The sequence below is a fragment of the Xyrauchen texanus genome, chromosome 49 (genome assembly GCF_025860055.1).
Source record: "Xyrauchen texanus isolate HMW12.3.18 chromosome 49, RBS_HiC_50CHRs, whole genome shotgun sequence".
NCBI lineage: Eukaryota > Metazoa > Chordata > Actinopteri > Cypriniformes > Catostomidae > Xyrauchen > Xyrauchen texanus.
Window position 1 is genome coordinate 8,788,588 of NC_068324.1, and position 19,358 is coordinate 8,807,945.

At 41.8% G+C, this 19,358-nt stretch overlaps 1 protein-coding gene across 1 annotated transcript in view; it reads right to left on the minus strand.

Moving 5' to 3' along the window:
* The window catches only part of LOC127640506 (transmembrane protein 263-B-like), a 44,745-nt gene extending 27,651 nt beyond the window's left edge, over positions 1 to 17,094 (minus strand). Inside the window, exons 1-2 of the mRNA XM_052123107.1 lie at positions 16,921 to 17,094; positions 16,386 to 16,485 (exon numbers count right to left, since the gene is read on the minus strand). Of these exons, the coding sequence (XP_051979067.1) occupies positions 16,386 to 16,485; positions 16,921 to 16,926 (106 nt within the window). The 5' untranslated portion in view covers positions 16,927 to 17,094. The remainder of the gene's footprint in view (positions 1 to 16,385; positions 16,486 to 16,920) is intronic.
* Between the last annotated feature and the right edge of the window lie 2,264 nt (positions 17,095 to 19,358).

Sequence of the window (19,358 nt, forward strand, 5' to 3'; positions counted from 1 at the left end):
CCAGCAAGAGTGCGGTTTTGAGCGAGAGCTGCTTAAGGTGCACGGTTCGGAGAGGTTCGAACAGGGCACCCTTGAGTGCGTCCAGGACCGTGGCCAGGTCCCAGATCGGCACCGAAGGTGGGCGAGGAGGGTTCATCCTCCTAGCGCCTCTTAAGAAACGAACGATCAGATCGTTTTTCCCTAATGAATGTCCTTTATCAGGATTGTGTGACGCCACTATGGCAGCCACATAGACTTTGAGCGTGGAGGGTGTGCGGCCCGCCTCCAGCAGCTCCTGCAAAAAGGCGAGTACACTTGGTATCTCGCACGTTTTGGGGTTCAAACTCTTGGTATCACACCAGTCACTGAACACTTTCCACTTTCGGGCATACAAGCGCCTCAGTAATGGTTCTCAAAACTCCACTGGGGAGGTTCTCGGGAAGCCGTTGAGGGGCCATGCATGGAGGGCCCACAGATCGGGGCCGGGATGAAGAATCATCCCGCTGGCCTGTCCGAGGAGGTCTTGCCTCAGCGGAATCGGCCATGGGGCAGATTGCATCATTTGTATCAGTTCTGGAAACCACGTCTGGTTTTTCCAGAGTGGGGCTACCAGGAGCACTGCACATTTCACCTCCCTGATCCGACTGATGACCTGAGGTAGCATCGCGATCGGGGAAAAGCATACAAGGGGCGGCTCGGCCAAACTTGGGCGAAGCGTCCGTGCTTTTTGAGAAGAGAGAGGGCAGTGCTGCGTTTTCCTTGGAGGCTGAAGAGGTCGACCTCTGCCTCGCCAAAGGTTTGCCATAACCACTGAACCGGTCAGAGGGTGGAGAGACCATTCTCCTGGGAGAACCTTGTCTCTGGATAGCATGTCCGCTCCTTGGTTCAGGACACCTGGCACGTGCGCTGCCCTTAGCGAGCGCAGGTGGTGTTGTGACCATAGGATGAGCTCCTGGCCATAGAGTGCAGGGAGCTCGACCTGAGTCCACCTTGGCAATTTATATACTGAAACTACCGTCATGTTGTCCGCTCGGACCAGGACGTGTTCGCTTTTTAGGTACGGAAGCAGGGCTCTGAGAGCCAAGGCGACCGCTTCATTTCCAGACAGTTTACGTGTAGGCGCATTTCCGGGTTTGACCAAAACCCGGAGACAGGCCTGCCCTCGTAAAGGGCCCCCCATCCTATTTTGGAGGCATCTGTCATGATCATTTTTCTCCGCGTACTCACGCCCAGACTCACGCCGGTTTGATACCAGTTGATGGCTTTCCAGGGCGTCAGGGCTTTTATACAGCCGTGATTCATTCTGATCAAAAAGTGGCCCGAGCGCCACGCGTGAGTGGGGACACGGCTCTTGAGCCAGCGCTGGAGAGGACGCATGTGCAACAATCCTAGCTGGAGTAAAGCTGATGCCGAGGCCATGAGACCGAGCATTCTTTGAAATCGTTTGACAGGGGTGTGCGCGCCCGTTCTGAACGATGTTGCAAGGCGTCGAATAGAGAGCGTACGCTCTGATGAGAGGCGCACTGTCATCTGCACTGAGTCTAGCACTATTCCCAGAAAAGAGATATTCTGGCTGGGGGATAGCACGCTCTTTGCAAAATTGATTCTCAGACCCAGGCATTCTAGATGGCTGATAATCCAAGATCTGTGCATCATTAACTGGTCCTCTGATTGTGCTATGATTAGCCAATCGTCGAGGTAATTCAGTATTCGCACTCCCCGCTGTCTCAGGGGGGAAAGTGCAGCGTCCATACATTTCGTGAATGTACGGGGGGCCAATGATAGGTCGAATGGTAGTACTGTGTACTGGTATGACTGTCCCTCGAAAGTGAATCTCAGAAAGGGCCTGTGATGAGGCGCTATCGGAATGTGAAAGCAAGCGCCTTTCAAATCCACTGATAGAAACCAATCCCCGGGCTGAACTTGCGCGAGGATATGTTTGGTTGTTAACATTCTGAACGAGCGAATCATTAAAGCTTTGTTCAGATGTCTGAGATCCAGGATGGGGCTGAAGGCCACCGTCCTTTTCGGACGAGAAAATAGCGGCTGTAAAAACCTGCCTCGCTCAAAGAGGGAGGAACAGTTTCTATAGCGCCCTTCTCTATCAGTTTGAGCACCTCGGTGCGTAGAACATGTGACGCATCTTTTCTCACTTTCGTCTCGACCACTGCTGAAAAGCGGGGTGGTCTGCGAGCGAACTGAAGTGAGTATCCGTGTTTTATTATGTTCAAAACCCATTTCGGCATGTCAGGGATTTTTTCCCAGGCTTCTGCTCGCACAGATATGGGCTGAATGCTGGCTGGGGGCGTGTCACAGTGACATATGGGCCCCACCGGCAAATCGATTTGTGCTAACACAGAGTCTACGGCTCTCAGAGGCGCAGGTGCGCACTGAGCAGCCGTATTGAATGCCGAGTGCAGGGGTGCGTGTGAGAGTACAGGCACGTGCGCTATCTCCGAGATGCTCACAGCATGAGTCGGAGAGATGCTTGAAACTGTATGAACACTGTTTTGGGGTGGGGGTGCATACATCATAATAGGCACGCGCGCCACATTCATAAAGCTTTCCGCGATTTAGCGGGGAGTTTCTTTGCTCGCAGCATTGCATCTGTGATGCTTAGTGCATGAAATAGAGAGCTGTTTGAAACTGTATGGGTAGCTGTGTGTAGGGGTGCGTGCAGTACAGCAGGCACGCGCGCTACACTTATAGTATTTCCCGTTTTTACTGGGGAAGTGTTTATAACTGTGGGAACAGTGCTTGTGTGTAGTGGTGCATACATGACAATAGGCACACGATCTACATTTTTGGGACATCAGCCTGAACTGGGGAGGTATTTGGCACTATTTGGACAGTATTGATATGTGGAAATGCGCACTTTAGTGTGGACATGTGAACCCTTAGTGACACAGGCAGAAAATGACTATTTTCGTGATTTCTGTGTGTCGCCGTAAAAACGGCATTTGATTGCAGGTGAGCGAGTTTTATGACTGGCCCATTGACTGCTGTATAGACATTTCCAGCCGCCTGTAAGGGGACTGGGTAATGTTTTAGATGTTTGAGAGAGAGCGGTTTTTGTGACACACATACTATCTCTTTTTCTTCCTGTTGCTAGGAAGACTTACGAGACTCCGTGTTCAGAGTGATTCTTGGCCGAGGACCTCGTTGCTCGTGCGGCTTTCTTCGGCCAGCGGAACGCGAGCGGCGTCAAGCGTCCTTTTCAGGTCTGCTCTTCGGCTGGGAGACGGGCGGCTCTGCCCTGGCTCGCTGCTGCTGCTGGGGCGGTTTCTGAGACGAGCTGGAGCGCTTGGGCAGGAAGTGATGCATAGCTTGCGAATCCTTCCGAGCCTCAGTGAAGCGCTCAGTGAATTCTCTCACCGCCGGTCCGAACAGGCCGCTTGGAGTGACAGGCACGTCAAGAAATGGTGCCTTATCCGCGTCCTTCATCTCCGTTAGCGTTAGCCACAGATGGCGCTCAAGGATGGTCAAATTAGCCATGGCCCGGCCGATGGATTGGGCGGTGGCCTTTGTGGCTCGCAGGGCTACGTCCGTAGCGCTGCGCAGGTCCTTGAAAACCTCGGGTTCAGGTCCAGACTCGTCCATGGTGCGGAGGAGTTTGGCCTGAAAAACTTGTAGGACCGCCATCGAATGCAGCGCTGACGCAGCTTGGCCGGCGGCGGCGTATGCGTGACCGGTGAGAGCTGACGGCGCGAGAGAAAGAGGAGAGTGAGGCCAACCATCTATGCCCACCATCCACCGCTGGATGGAAGGCCAGAGCTTCTCACCCCTCGAAGCCCTGCAGGAACCACTCGTCCAGCCGGCTGCGGGCGGGTTCTTCCGGGGAAGACCAGTCGAGCCCGAGGTCTTCCACGGCTTTTGACAGGATACGGACGATTTCCGAGTCCATGCAGGTGCCCGCGCTCGTGTCCGCTGATGTCGATGGCGCTGGGTCGAACGAGCCCGCCAGTCGCCGGATGCAGCGTCAAGGAGAGGCTGTCATCCTTTCCATCGCCGCCCCTGATGTGCCGAACGAGACGAGACCCACCGCCTTGTTGAAGGGGTGCAGGTCCGCCTCGTGAAATGGACTGGCGGCGGGAGATTTCTGGTAGCGGTGATGCACGCGGGACTGGGCCGGGCGTGACGTCACCGAGTCGGCGTGCTCTGGCAGCCTCTGTGAGCGGCGCTTTTCTTGCGCTGCTCGAACGGAGGTGGCAGCACGGTGGAAGCCGGCTCGCTTGCGGTGAAAACGGCAAAGCGAAGCGCAGCTCGGCGAGGCCCAAGGAGTCGCATTCGGGGCATCCGCCCTGAAAGAGTGCAGCTTCTGCGTGGTCCAGACCCAGGCAGCGAGTGCAGATGATGTGCCAATCTCCGTCGTGAAGAGGGCCTCTGCACGAGGCGCAGGCTGAAGGCATTTGAAACAATGCCTTGGAAAATTACTCTTTACTTTTAAAAGCGTCGCGGGGGTGAGTGCTTGCAGTAAAGGATATGCGATGCGCGCCGGATGGCGTAGCAGAAGGCTTCGAAGGCGGCTGAAGGCGCCGCCGTCCTCTTAGCAGTCCCGCTGTAAGCTTGTCAACGGCGTCGAAAGACTCCAACAATCCGGAGGATCCAGCGAATAGAAGGTCTTCGCTGAAGGAGATTAAATCTAAAGGAACTCGCATGACGGGGTGCCCATTATATAGCCTGCCTATGCTAATTTCGGCAGGCTCTGAGCGCGCGAATTCAGAGTCGCCCCGTCATTGGTTCGAGCAGTTGCCGCGGCACAGCCAATGACCGAGCTGCCTCGCTCATCACTGTCTGCTGTGCAGCTGCAATGCGTTTTACATAAAGACTTCAATATTTCTCGAGAAACTGAGTTTTCCCATAGCGTAAGCTACTTACGCAATAGGAGAGACCTCTCGATAGATGTTTACTATATGGCTACTAGAGTATTACTGAATAAAAGTAATTTCCATTAGTGCCCTTAACAAAAATTGTTTTTATTTCTAATTACTAACTCAACATTTAACTTAATACCTGCTATTATGCTACATGCATCAACATAAAGTGCATTTCATACTCAACATATATTCAACATTCGGAAGCTGTACATCACTGCAGAAGGAAAAACCTTGCTGTTAAAATGGATGCAAGCACGGATGTTTTAACGCAACACAAGTGTTATAATCATACGTGGCAATCCCACAATTTCATCAATGGAGTAGTAGGGCAACATAACTTTGGCAATGAACACTACAAGTGCTTTAGTTATTGTTATATGTCCTAACTAGTACGGAGGTCCTTAAAGACAGAAGGGAGTGTGCCTGTGTGCAGTTTTGGGCTCGCCTGCGGCTCAGTGTGCGCCACGTGCTCTCTATCCACGGGTAATGTCGGCGTAAATAAATAATCAAACATTGATGTATTACCAGTGTAACCGCTAAGCCAGCCTAAGCTTAGAACAGCTGAGGGTTACACAGAGGGTTGAAGTAGGCTAGTTGACGCGCTTACCGTGGTCGCTTAGTTCGGTACAGAAATAATGTTACAGGAGTTCAAGTTCTGATTTCTTCTCTGTCGTGAGAGATATGATTTATTGTTACACAAGGTCTTCATTATCCACAACGAAACAATATTCCATCTTCATCGACACTGTCACATTATCAAACATACAGCCACAGCCTCCTTTGGCGGTCAAAAACTAGTTGGCATTTTCCCTCTGGCAACACCTGTGTCTGATTACACCTATCCTCCTAAGTAGTTGAGCCCCAATAGCTATACCATGAACATGTCACCACCTAATGGCCAAACCTGGACATAAACATTGAAATGGCTCTTACAACCAGTATACGGCACTCGTGTCAAGCAATGTCTACAAACAGTGCCTGTTTTGTAAAGGATTTATGACCATCGCTGTTGTGATTGACTGCAAAAAGAAAAAGTTCCAGACAGGAGACTTGAATGACACAGAGGCTTCTCTATCTTGGGGCTTGTTTTCTAAGCTTGCCATTTTCAACTTCACACTAACGTGTGCAGAACTGTGATGTCACCAACTGATTTAACATACTTACAGTTAATAGTACAGCTTCTCTCTGTAGAAAGTTGACCCATGTGAAACAGGAAGAGCGTGTCTAAAGTGCGATACAGTTGCATTAGCAGAGGTTATAACTGCGCATGTCTATTTGACGCTTTATTTTCTTAGCCAAACTGTATGATCCAGATGCGTCATTAAACTTGAGGTGAACCGCGGTGCAAATGCTTACCAAACCGTGGGTGGCGAACCGTACGGTTCTGTTTTTTACAGAAAACCGTTACACCCCTAGTAAAAACCTAAGAGACTGAGAGGTAGTTAGTGAGGAAAAGAACAGATAGGGGTGAGAGACCTAGAGTGAGAGATAAAGAGATAGAGGAAGAGGAAACTGTAATGAAGTGTCATAATTTACCAGTTGTACAACAGATGGTAAGTCGGCTTCTTGCTGTGTTTCATTGTACTATGCCAAGGAGCCGGTGAAGAACAACTGTCAAGCCTTTGAAAACAGCTGTGGAGAGTGATGCATGCACTCAACCCATCAGTGCACCCACCATTATGTATCATTCCCCATTCTAAAAAAATATTTCTGCTCGTCGTGGCAGAGGAAATAATTGGATGTGAAAAGAACGGTCAACATTCAGTCACAGACAGCCTCTGCCTTTCTTAATCTAAAATGTTTGAATGTAATACATATCCACTTTTCCCTTTTTCTCTATCACTAAATATTAATTCTCTAAATGTTGTTTGCACCATTTTCACAAAAGGTGCATTCTTTCATCCCACAATTTGATGCTCAAAGGACTATTGCAGGATATGAATCCTAACATTTTTAAGAGATTATAATAATAAAATACTTTAGAATCTTTACCAGGTCTAATTTGAATGCATTTCTGAATATGAAGGCCATATCACCGCCACAGTGTAGGTAATTAATGGGAAACACTGACAGCATATACTTTTTTCGCCATCTCCCTGGAAAAAAGGAAAGTGAAATGTTACAATGTAACATGACCGTTATGACAGCTTAAAATCATCCACTAACAACTGTATCTGATCTAATTAAAATAAATAGAAGTTAAACTAAAATATTATGTCATTAAAAGCCATTTATTAGCACCTATATTATAGCCATAAGTTTGACACTTGACAATGACTACACAACAAAGCCACAGCATTGGCAGAAATAATGCATGGATTAATGACAAAAAATAATGCAGAGTTTGCCTAGTTTTAAATGAACACTAAAAACAGAGATGTAAATTAGCATTCCGGTGAATTTTTACTTTTGCTACTTAAAAATTAACTTTTGGCGATCTTTCAATGCTTTTACATCTACTACCAGCAATTTTTAAATGCTGGTAGTAGATGTTAATGTACTGGTGGCTGTGACATCAAAATGATGATTTCTATATGACCCATTTTTATAGCTTAGCTGCCATAAATGGTCTGCATAGACAAGGAAGGAAGCTTTGCGTTGTGAATGTTGTATGTCTACAAAGTACATTAAACGCTCAGATTTTAAAAAGAGCAAGCAAATACAGTTTTCCATCATGTATCCCTTTTAAAGCCAAACTTCACAGCCATGCACACTGAAAATTCATCAAAAAGCTACAGAAAACACTGATCAAAAAGTTGAGGAAAGTTCCAGTTCTGGCTGTGTTATGACAGATAATGAAGTGGACCGTAATGCCAGCTGATGCACATCAGTCCTGATGGTTTCTGAGTCTCTATACTGAGTGTGTGAGATGGCCCAGCATGACCGTGCATATAATGGCCCAAAAGCATCACATTTCCTCTGATTTGTGACAAAGCATTCAAGTGACAAATGTCTCCCTGCAATCAGACAAGCATGGAGAGCCAACTTCCACAGATGGTGCCTACAGCTACTGTCCAAAGTAAATGGACAAAATCTATGTGTGTCTGTATGTGCATACCTGGGTGCCGAGTTATGCATTTGTGGATCATTACACTGGACAGGTTCCATTCATCTATAACCATTAAAGTCAGAGGCTTGGGGGCATCAGCTTAAAGAGTGATTCTGGCCAAAAAAAACAAACAGCTAAATAAAACAACAAAAGGCTGCATTTCCTTAATGCATTTCTATGAAGAATATGGTTGGCAGGTTCACTTACATTTGTGGGCGATGGAATAACTGTGCCATCATCCGTCCAAAAGAACTGGGTTCAACATTAAAGGTGAATTGCGGGGGTGGGGGGCTTACCCCTGGAGTCGCAAGTTCAAATCCAGTGCATGCTGAGTGACTCCAGCCAGGTCTCCTAAGCAACCAAATTGGTCCAGATGCTAGGGAGGGTAGAGTCATATGGGGTAACCTCCTCGTGGTCCCTATAATGTGGTTCTCGCTCTCGGTGGGGCATGTGGGGAGTTGTGCGTGGATGCCGCGAAGAATATTGTGAATCGTCCACACACGCTATGTCTCCGCAGTAATGCGCTCAACAAACTACGGGATAAGATGCATGGATTGACGGTCTCAGATGAATAGGCAACTGAGATTCGTCCTCCACCACCTGTCACTATGCCACCATGAGGACTTCGAGCGCATTGGGAATTGGGCATTCCAAATTGTTGAGAAAAAAAAGTATGTGTCACCAAATGGAATAGACCGCAACAGTCTGGTTAAAGAAGTAAAAATCTCATGAATTTTTTACAAAGGGAAAATTGGTTTTTAACGATAACTTTTCAACCTTGAAAAGCAGACCTACCATGAGCTTATATTACCAGGTTATTAAAATAATGATATATGCTTTTGCTGAAGCCATCAGTCCACGTTATTTTAACTTCATTTATATATATGCACACACCCACACACACCCACACACACTAAAGTTTGGAATAATAATGTAATTAAATTGATACTTTAATTCACCAAAGTGGCATTCAACTGATCACAAAATATAGTCAGGACATTACTGATGTGAAAAAAAAACAGCACCATCACTATTTGAAAAAGTAATATTTGATCAAATCTAGACAGGCCCCATTTCCAGCAGCCATCACTCCAACACCTTATCCTTGAGTAATCATGCTAAATTGATAATTTGGTACTAGAAAATCACTTGACATTATATCAAATACAGATGAAAGCTATTTGGTTCTTTAAATTAAGCTAAACATTATCTTTGTGTTTGTTTTTGAGATGCCACAGTATGCAATAGACTGGCATGTCTTAAGGTCAATATTAGTTCAAAAATGGCAAAAAAAAATGAAGCTGCTTTCTCTAGAAACTCATCAGTCAATCATTGTTTTGAGGAATGAAGGCTATACAATGCTTGAAATTGCCAAAAAACTGAAGATTTCATACAAAAGGTGTTCACTACAGTCTTCAAAGACAAAGAACAACTGGCTCAAACAAGAACAGAAAGAGATGTTGAATGTTCAACTAAACAAGAGGATAAGTCCATCAGAGTCTCTAGTTTGAGAAATAGACAACTCACATGTCCTCAGCTGACAACTTCATTGAATTCTACCCGTTTAACACCAGTTTCATGTACAACAGTAAAGAGAAGACTCAGGGGTGCTGGACTTATGGGAAGAATTGCAAAGAAAAAGACACGTTTGAAAAGTTCAGAGTGGGCAAAGAAACACAGACATTGGACAACAGATAATTGGAAAAGAGTGTTATGGATCTTAACCAATCAAGTATTTGTTGAATCAGCTAGACTGTAAGGTGTGTGAGAAGTGCTCGACAAGACAACCACATCTATGGCAAGTACTACAGGAAGTGTGGGGTGAAATGTCACCCGAGAATCTGGAAAACTGACGGCTTTAATGCCAACGATCTGCAATGATGTCATTGCTGCACGTGGAGGATTTTTTGATGAGAACTCGTTTGACGAGAAGTAGTTTAAGAAGTTCTGAATATTTTTTCAAATTGTAATAGTAATTTTTCACATTATTAATGTCCTGGCTAAATGCCACTTTGGTGAATAAAATACCCAAACCCCCTTTAGGAGTAACCCCACATTCTTTTGGAGATCCCGCCCCCATTTGGAGGTCTCCGTCCTGCAGATATACCTACTTGGGACGCACTGTGAATTACATAATCAAGTCTCCCTACTATTATATGTTTGTATTTATCTTCATATTTTGCAATACACTTAAAATCTATTATAACCAACTTTAATTCAAAAAAAACTTTTTTCCTTAATTTTTTATTTTTTTAACATTTCATGGCATTATACTTCATTCCCTCATTAAAGACTTAATGAACACAGTCTTGCACCTTCAAATCAAAGCTTGCAATTCACCTCGAAGGTGGTTTGTTTGGTTCATGGCTTAGAAGAATCTCTATGAGAAAAACCAAAATGAACATGAAAAACACTTCAGTATCCAAGATGGTTAAAAAAAAGTGGGCTAGCAATGTTGCGGCGCTCTTGCAAAAATAATGGCTGTTTTCAAACATGTTTTCCCATGTTAACTAAGGGGGTTTCGTAATTTTTTCAACATATTTTAAACAAACTTTTAACCAGAAAAATTACAAATCCTCAGCTAAATTATCCAAAATTCAATTTGCCTTTGCTTCTCTATACCTCTGCAGTCCAACACAAACAATTTCTCATGCACCAAAGCATCAGATCATTCTTAGGTCATCCATCTATGTAAGACTACCTTTAATTAAACACATCACTTAAGATAAAAAACAACTGTATGCCAAAAAATGCAACCAACTCGAAACTACAAGTTTCTCCCCACACTTGCACCTATCCATCATGTTGCTCAGGTTCTTTGATCAGCACACATGTTGATCTGTGTCTTTGGTTGTGGGGACCTAATGAAAACGGCGAGGTAGAACCGCAGGTGGACACTGCACCGTGAGTCTCGTCTACCTGATGGTCCATCCATCATGCTTTTACAGCACATCAGATTGAGCCCCTCATGTGCACTGGATCTGTCAAGATGATGGAACTATCCATGCGGCACTGAGCAAACAGGACAGAGTCGCACAAACTCAATAATACATTGTTTTTACCTGTTATTAACCTGATTCCTTCTTTTCAACCTAATAGTGAGATTGATTTAATTTCGGCTGCTCTGACAGGCAAGTGCTACCTACCTTGATTTGTAATTGAACAGGGCGGTTTTGTAAGATTGCAGGGTTTGTGCTTAGGTGAAGATACAGTTTATTTGAAAAGGTAGACATTTTTTTTACATAGCAGCAGAATACAGTTGTCAGTCTAAATATAGTTTGGTTATGAAAGAAAGTGACAACCACATTCTATAAGGAAAACAAAAATGAAAATTCTGTCATCATTTTCTCACCCTCATGTTGCTCTAAAACTGTAAGACTTGCTTTCTTTGGTGGAACACAAGGGAGATGGCAGTATATTTGTCTCAGTCATCATTCACTTTTAATGCATATTTTTCTCCATTCAATTATTTTTTTTATTAAAAGTTAATACTTTCACTTCATTCATTCCACTGGTCAGTTATTTCAGTCATTTTATGTATGTGGCCCAACTAAATCTACAACACATTAAAAATGCTTGAACAGACACCACAGCGTTCAAATATCTTCAGTTATATAACAAAAGCACAAATTAGTGCACTGAGAGAATCTATGCCCTTGCGTTTCTCAGGTTTACAGCAGTTCAAACCTCTTTGCTTGCTTGGAAAATAAAGCGCAATCATTCTGACAGGGCTTGTCAATCTAACCCTGATTGAATTTTGCCAACACTCTCTAGACTAAAACACACAAAGAACATAATTGTGAAACATCTACATGCGGCACCTGTAATTTGCCTGAAATTACAATCCTGCCTTTCATTCTGTTCTAAGTGTCCTCACATTTTACATTTAGAGATGAGGTAACAAAGCGAGCTTGCAATGAAAATCAGGTGCAAATATTGCATCAAGAGAAGAAACGGTCTGTAAACCTCGTGCGGTCTGCTGTAGCATACTCTCCTCAGGGTGAACAGCTCCATTTTGGCTGTATTTCTCCACATGAATGTTAGCATGTGGGCTAGTCTGTCTGGTTCTGCTTAAAATTCTCTGTGAGCATGTCTGACCTCAGATGGCCATATACTCTAAACATTAGGGACACATAGCGAAATGGACAGGAAATCAACCTCACTGGCTCGACTAGACATATCACAATTGGTATAAATGGTTACAAAATGATTATTATTTTTTTAAATAAGGACAAAACCTACCTGGTCTCATGACTATACCAACATATTTGCTAAATTTGATTTTGACGTGGCTCATTCTTTGTATCGCAACGTTTTCCTGGTGCAATGAACACTAGAGGCGCAACACCAACTATGACTTTTATTTCCTTTCACACAAATCACGAGAAAAACAGCAGATTATCAGTTCATAAGCTCTTTTTGCCATGTTCCTCACACAATGCTATTCCATGACATCTAAACACTTTTACTGTAGCGCATGACTTGAAAGGTGATGATACATTTTAACGTTTGTATTATATTACCAACTACATCTACAAGCTTGTTCAAAGTACCGGGATATGCATCCTGAGGAGCACGCAAGTCGCCAAGTATTATGGTTCCATTTAGTAACTAAAAACGGTTCAAGGAATGAAAATGAAAACCGAAAATGAAAACCAAAAACGAACAAAATTTTTTGTACATGCAGGGACACGGGACAGAGACCAGTCTCTCAAAGAGAAGCGAGAGGCCTGTGTTAGTTTGGCATTTAACGTGAGCGGTTATAAGCATCAAGTGATAATTTTTGCTCCCCTCTCTCTCTCATACAGTCGTCAGCCTGGGCTCTTCATTTATGGACACAACATTTCCTTAATTATGCTACTTGCTGCCATATTTGAAGGCTTGTGGCATTGTACACACTGCCGATACATTTCCTCAACCTACCTGATCAGCTATGTGTACTAACGATACTGCTAAATTCAGAATTCATAATTTGCAGGTGAAGGTTGTAATCACAGGTAAACATATTAATCTCAGTATTTACAATTAAGTGGTGTAATGCAAATCAATTTAAAATAAAACTTGATTCAGCAAACCCTGGATTAGCTCTAATCTCTGCTTTATTTAATACTTATTGGTGCAACCCACCCCAAGTATATTTACTTCATATACTGTACATGCACGTCTAATCCAGATACAAGTAAAACATTATTAGAGGTAAAAAAAGAAGAAGAAAAAAGATTTAAAAAAAAAAAATTCTCAGTTGTTCCAAAGTCTTCACTCAATTATTGTTAGATATTATGTATTAATACAGATTTGATGCAGATGGGTTTTGACTGAGAAGCTGTAAATAAAATTAGACTTAACTGTTAATTAATGGTATAATTGTTATGATTTCTATGCTATAAAAATAATTGTGTGAGGCAAGTGCCTTATTTTGGGCTTGTTTTTCCAGACCAGGCTGCTTGTTTCTCTTGCGAGATCTGGCAACACAACAATTGGTATTTCACCCACCCCTTAGCTCAGAGTACAGTCATTTTAAAAAGAACACTGTTAACTGTTATTTTATTTTGAGCTAACTGGTTACGATTTGGAACGGAGGCTGCAGAACCTTTGAACCAGAATGAAAATAAATACTGTTATTGCTCAGAACGATTGTAATCCCTGGTTCCATCAGCAATTGCAGGTTTTTTTATCTTGTTTTTTTTATGACACTATCATAAAAAGTTTAGGTTTAGGGTAGGGAGGTAGGTTGTTGAATTATGAACCTCATCTGTTTGGGGGAAATGTAACTTCCTTTTAACGTCACTCAGTGGACATTTCACCATTGAACTGCAGCACAATAATATCATTTTGAAAAAATATATATTTTCCTCATGGGATCAGGCTTGACAAAATGTACTTAAATAAAATGTAATAAAAATCATACAAAATAGCTTTACATGGCTGATACAAAAATGTACCATTGGTAAATTTACTCACCATTGGCAGGTGTGGCAAAAACGTTATTACATTATGATTAATCTTTGAAAAATGTATTTGAGATAACATGCCATTCAGATTTTGAAATCCAAAGTAGAGGTGAGGTTGCTGAGATACAGATCTAAAATCATTGTGTTTATCCATCCATCCCTCTTGCTATTTTCTCAGCAATAATAAGCCTGATCTGAACAATTTTCCTCCCTGTTGACAGACTCAATGCACTTGTGTACCTAAGCTCACCACCAGCTAATTTCAAATAACACGCCAGTCATCGTGAATGCAATTTTCAATCAAAATCAACTGAAATAGCTTTTTATATGTCCACAGAAACAACAATCCCTAAATCAGAACAATGCAATTGAATGCATACAGCATGGATCCTGCAAGCCTTTTATAGGTATGTGCGTTTCCAGCAACAACAAAAAAAATTATAGAATCAAAGAGACACAATAAACTATTTCAGGAACTGCATTGACGCAGCAGCCAAAAAGCCAGAGGGCAGGCATTAGCTATTACGCAACCACCTGTGATACACTGGTGGGCAGCAGCCACAGAGGATCCCAAAGCAATTTAATGCAGCCGTTTAGACTAAAGAGATTGTTTCTGGCAAAGAAGATGCATCAGAGCCTTCACTTCGAATAGACAGTTTATAAAGAGACAAGACAAGAGAGCTTTGTGTCTTTGTAGGGTCCCTGGACATAAAGATTCAATAGCAGAGAGAACAAAGGGAGGACACTGATCATAGAGTGGTTACAAAAGCCCTGTTTAACCTTAAGATGCCCAGTTACTGAAATATCTTTAATTCTTAATGAAAGGCACAATAGTGGACTACAGACCAAGCAATGCAAAATATAGATTAGCAAGCTGTGTACTAGAGGGAACCTGCGAGGTTCTCTGGGTTCTTTGTAAAATGACTGGATTTGTGATTTATCAGTCTGTGAATTAACATAGACCTGTGTATAATCTGGCACTCCAGAGGCGATCTCATTAGACCGATTTTTAACTACTGAACTCTTCCTTTGTCTTCCGTTAGTCAGCGTGGCCCTCTGCAGATCACTTCGGTTTACTGCAGCATTAAAAAACAGGACTGGTGTGTATTCTTTGGTAAATTATGATAAACTCTTAAGATTTGTATGCAGGTTTTTTTTCCTTAAGTTAATAAATTGAAGTGTGTATTTATGACAATTCTTGCTATTGATTCATGATCTAGATCAACAGGGGTTTTTAACATCAACAGACCCAATGATCCCCCATTGGGGCCCACCAAAATAACAAAGGCTATATTTCTCAAAGACTTTTTCAACATGACACTTTATGAAAATTATTAACTCCCAATAATAACTAACAACTTATTTAATAACCAACACATATGATTGCCTTCTTTAATTCTTAACATCTCATTAATGCAGCACATATTGAAATAAATAAAGTCCTGGATCTAGACCAATAATGATCAATTACAAACTAAAGAGATTACACTCAAAAAATAATTTGAAGATTTATGGATTTCATTTTCATTACAAAATTCCATTAAAGGAATATTCTGGGTTCAATGCAAGTTAAACTCAGCCGACAGCATTTGTGGTACCACAAAAAATCATTGCAATTTGCTACTCCTCTACTTAAAAAAATAAAAAATAAAAAAAAAAAAAAGCAGAAATTGAGTGTACAGTGAGGTACTTCCAATGAAAGTGAATGGGGACAATTTTTGGAGGGTTTAAAAGGTAAAAATGTGAAGCTTGTAATTTTATGAAAGCACTTAAATTAATTCTTCAGTAAAATCTCATGCATTATTTGAGCTGTAAAGTTGTTATAGGGTTTGTTGACATTACATCTTCATGGCAACGAAGTTATAAAATTGGCTAAAGCTTTACACAGAAAAGGTTAATATGTAATTTTAGCACACAAAAATCATGTTTACATACATATTGTTCATGTCTTGTGGCTACACTTTTGAAAAAGTATTTTAATGTTCAAAAATTGGCCCCCATTCATTTCCATTGTAAATGTGTCACTGTAACAAAATCTTTTATTTTTTTTTATTTTTTTAAAGCACAGAAGGGATTTTTTGTGGTAAAAATAATTTTGTTAAACATTACACAATCAAATTTGATGAAATTTTGTAATGAAGTAAAGATGCATAAATCTTAAAAATTTGCAAAAAAATTTGAGTGTATTAAGGTTCTACAAAAGCAAATACATATTCATCATACTCACATATATACAGTATATCCTTATTACAAATGCATATAAATTGCCACAGAAACTTCTAAATTAGCCTATTTCTAGATAGGAATTCCATTGCAAAATGAATAAAATTACCATCATGTTTGTGCTTTTATAGCAACCGAAGTACATTATCAATATGTTCATTATGAATGACTGTAGAAAAAACGTTGTAATGATTCTAGAATTTCCTATAAAGGTGTTTTTAGAACATATTTTTTATATAGCAAGTAAATATTTAAGTACACAACATCAATATTAAAAAAGGCTGTGAGAATGTTAACTAAACATACCATCAGGTGGTTCATCTTGCAGGTAAGGAGGAATATTTTCTTCATTGTTTGGATCAGCAGGTGTTGAATTCTCTTCTATCACCTCTGTCTCACTGGGGCCCTTGATAAATAAATAAATAAACAATCTACAATGCATAAAATAAGTACAACAATGAAACATTCAAAACAACTTCAAGCTTATGATAAAGCCTAGGTAAAATAATAAACCTTATGGCTGCATAATGCATAAAAGCATACTGCAATTTTCTGTGCAATAAAGCATTTTGCATCATCATGATGATGATGATGATGATGATGATGAAATATTATATTTAAGACCCAAGTCAATGACAGCAGCTAACCTGCTTAAGAATGTATTATTATAGCCTATTATTATCAGTGCACGATATGACAACAGTCTTCCGAATGAATCGAGAACCAAACGCGACACGTATGCAAAACAAAACTGCTGATGAACGGAAATATTCAACAGTTTGTGCTCGTTTTAATACTGCACCGTCCCGACACGCAAAACAACAACAAATCCTCCACTCACCTTCATAACTGAGGCTATTAATACAGCCGTGCTTTACACGGGGCGTCTCTGCACTTTAATATTGATGGAGAACACGAACAGTACTGTTCAAATGAAAAAGCGCTTTCTACGAAATAATCAAAATAAGCGTTTGCCGATTTTTAGGCGAATGTAAGCGGAAGTGACGTCGGGATGTTTACGGAATTCTGAAGAGACGTTATTAAGATGGCCGACAGGAGGCAGCAGCGTGTCAATTTCACCGTGTAACTTTTTTTTGGGGGGGGGGGTCCTGGGTAGCAAGTGTTATTTCCTAATGGCGTGTGCCTCAAAAGTATAAAAAATGGCTATTATTCCCAACAAACTTTGCTTTTGTGACCAGAACAGTGATATTTTGAAATGTACCTATTTTCCAGAACATTCCAGATAGATTCAGTGCTAAAGAGTAAACTTGGAAAAACTTCTAGAACTTTCTAGAACTTTCCAGTAATATAAAAAGTAGTATTAATACAGGGGTCTTAAGCCCACCAGTTCAGTTTAGTTCCAGCTGCCTAAGTGGATACATACGTATCTGCATTTTTCTGAGATGGCATCAAGAGGCTGCAAGTATCCGGCAGACGCATTTTGCTATGTCTGCGGCCAATTTATCAAGACAAGAGTGAAAAAGTACTCCATGGAAGCATCTACTAAGATGTGTGAGGCCTACAAGGCATATTTCATATTTCATGCCTGTCGGGGGATCAAGACAAACCCTGGGAACCTAATTTCACCTGTGAACACTACAAACAAACTCTGTTAGGTAAGATGGACAATTGTTGCTCTGAATTTTGTTAGAAAATTTGATAATTTTTTAAAATTGTAAAAGTTTGGAATTTTAAAATGTTTTACAATTTTCAATGTTGCGAGAATCTCTTACACATTAGTCATAGGTTGTACAGAGGGGAAAAGAGAGCAATGAAGTTCGCTATCCCAAGAATTTTGCGGGAACCCACTGACCACTCAAGCAACTGAACTTCTGCATGGTGGACCCTTCCAAATATCGGACTGGCAAGAATGCACCTGCTATCCTGTATCCGGACCTTCCTTCATCCATCGCCCCAGTGCCACACTGCCATGAGCTCCCCGACCCCACTCCTCCGGAGAGAGAGCAGCAAGTCATAGAGCGAGGAAGATGCTGTAGATCCAGATGACAATTTTAGAGGTGGAGCTGAGGAGAGAAACCCATACTACCCCACATCTTGGTCTCACCAAGTTCAATGCTGAGCTTTTGACATCTAGGCTCAAGCAGTGGAACTTCTTGGATGAAAGTGTGCAAGTCGCAGATCAGAGGAAGCATCACCAACTTTTTTCCAGCTTCTTCACCCGTCAAGATGGGCTCTGCTTCTGTCACAATGTGACCAGTCTGTTCAAGGCAATCGGCATCACCTGTACCAGAATGAGTGGCGCCTCTTCATTGACAGCTCATCCAGGAGCCTCCAAGCCATGCTGCTCCACAATGGTAACAAGTACCCGTCTCTTTCCCTGGCTCACTCAGTGCACCTCAAAGAGGATTACAACAGCATCAAGACTTTGCTGGACGTCTTGAAGTATGATGAGTACATTTGGGGGCTGATTTGTGAAAGTGATTTACAGTATAATCTTAAATCTCAAAAAACTACTCACTTCTAAATCTTTTATAGTCATTTTTGTATTACTGTAGTATAAATACATGTTACGTTGGATTCATATGTTGTTTTTTTCTGACTTTATGTGAACGAAAAGACACAAATTCATAACATTTCCAAATATCACTGTCCTGGTCACAAAAGCAAAGTTTGTGGGGAATAATAGCAATTTTCTATACTATTGAGGCATAAGCAATTAGGAAATAACATTTACTACCCAGAAACAAAAATTGTGTTACATAGTGTTTTCTATATAATCAACATTTACAGAGCCTTTTTATGAAGATTACTACATAGCCAAATATGTTTCACAGTGATATTTTACATAATTTAATTTAAGAGACCCACAATATTTAGTAACCTATAACTCCATAAACTAAACTAAACAACATGGTGCCATAGATTAGCTGCATTTAGCTTCATTTGTTTTAGGCTAGCTAGCCTTGCAATTTGTACCATGGGAACCCATAGTTTCAAAATACCATTGATAATTATTGCCTCTTGTTATTTCAAACACTGTTTACTAGATGGTTTAGTTGGTTGCCAAGCAGGTTATCAGCTGGTTTAACTGGTCTCCCATACTTGCTAAGCTGATGTTTAGCTGGTTTAGATGGTTGGCCTGCTGGTTTTCCATACGGACCAGCTGACAAGTGCCCCAAACCCCTCTAAATCTTAGAGGGGTGATTTAGAGGGGTTTGGGGCACCCCTCTTATATACACATTTTGTAAACCTGTGGGACTGTGGTGATCTACAATACGGTGGCAATGAGGACAGCTGAGAAAGGGTGAGATATCTTTA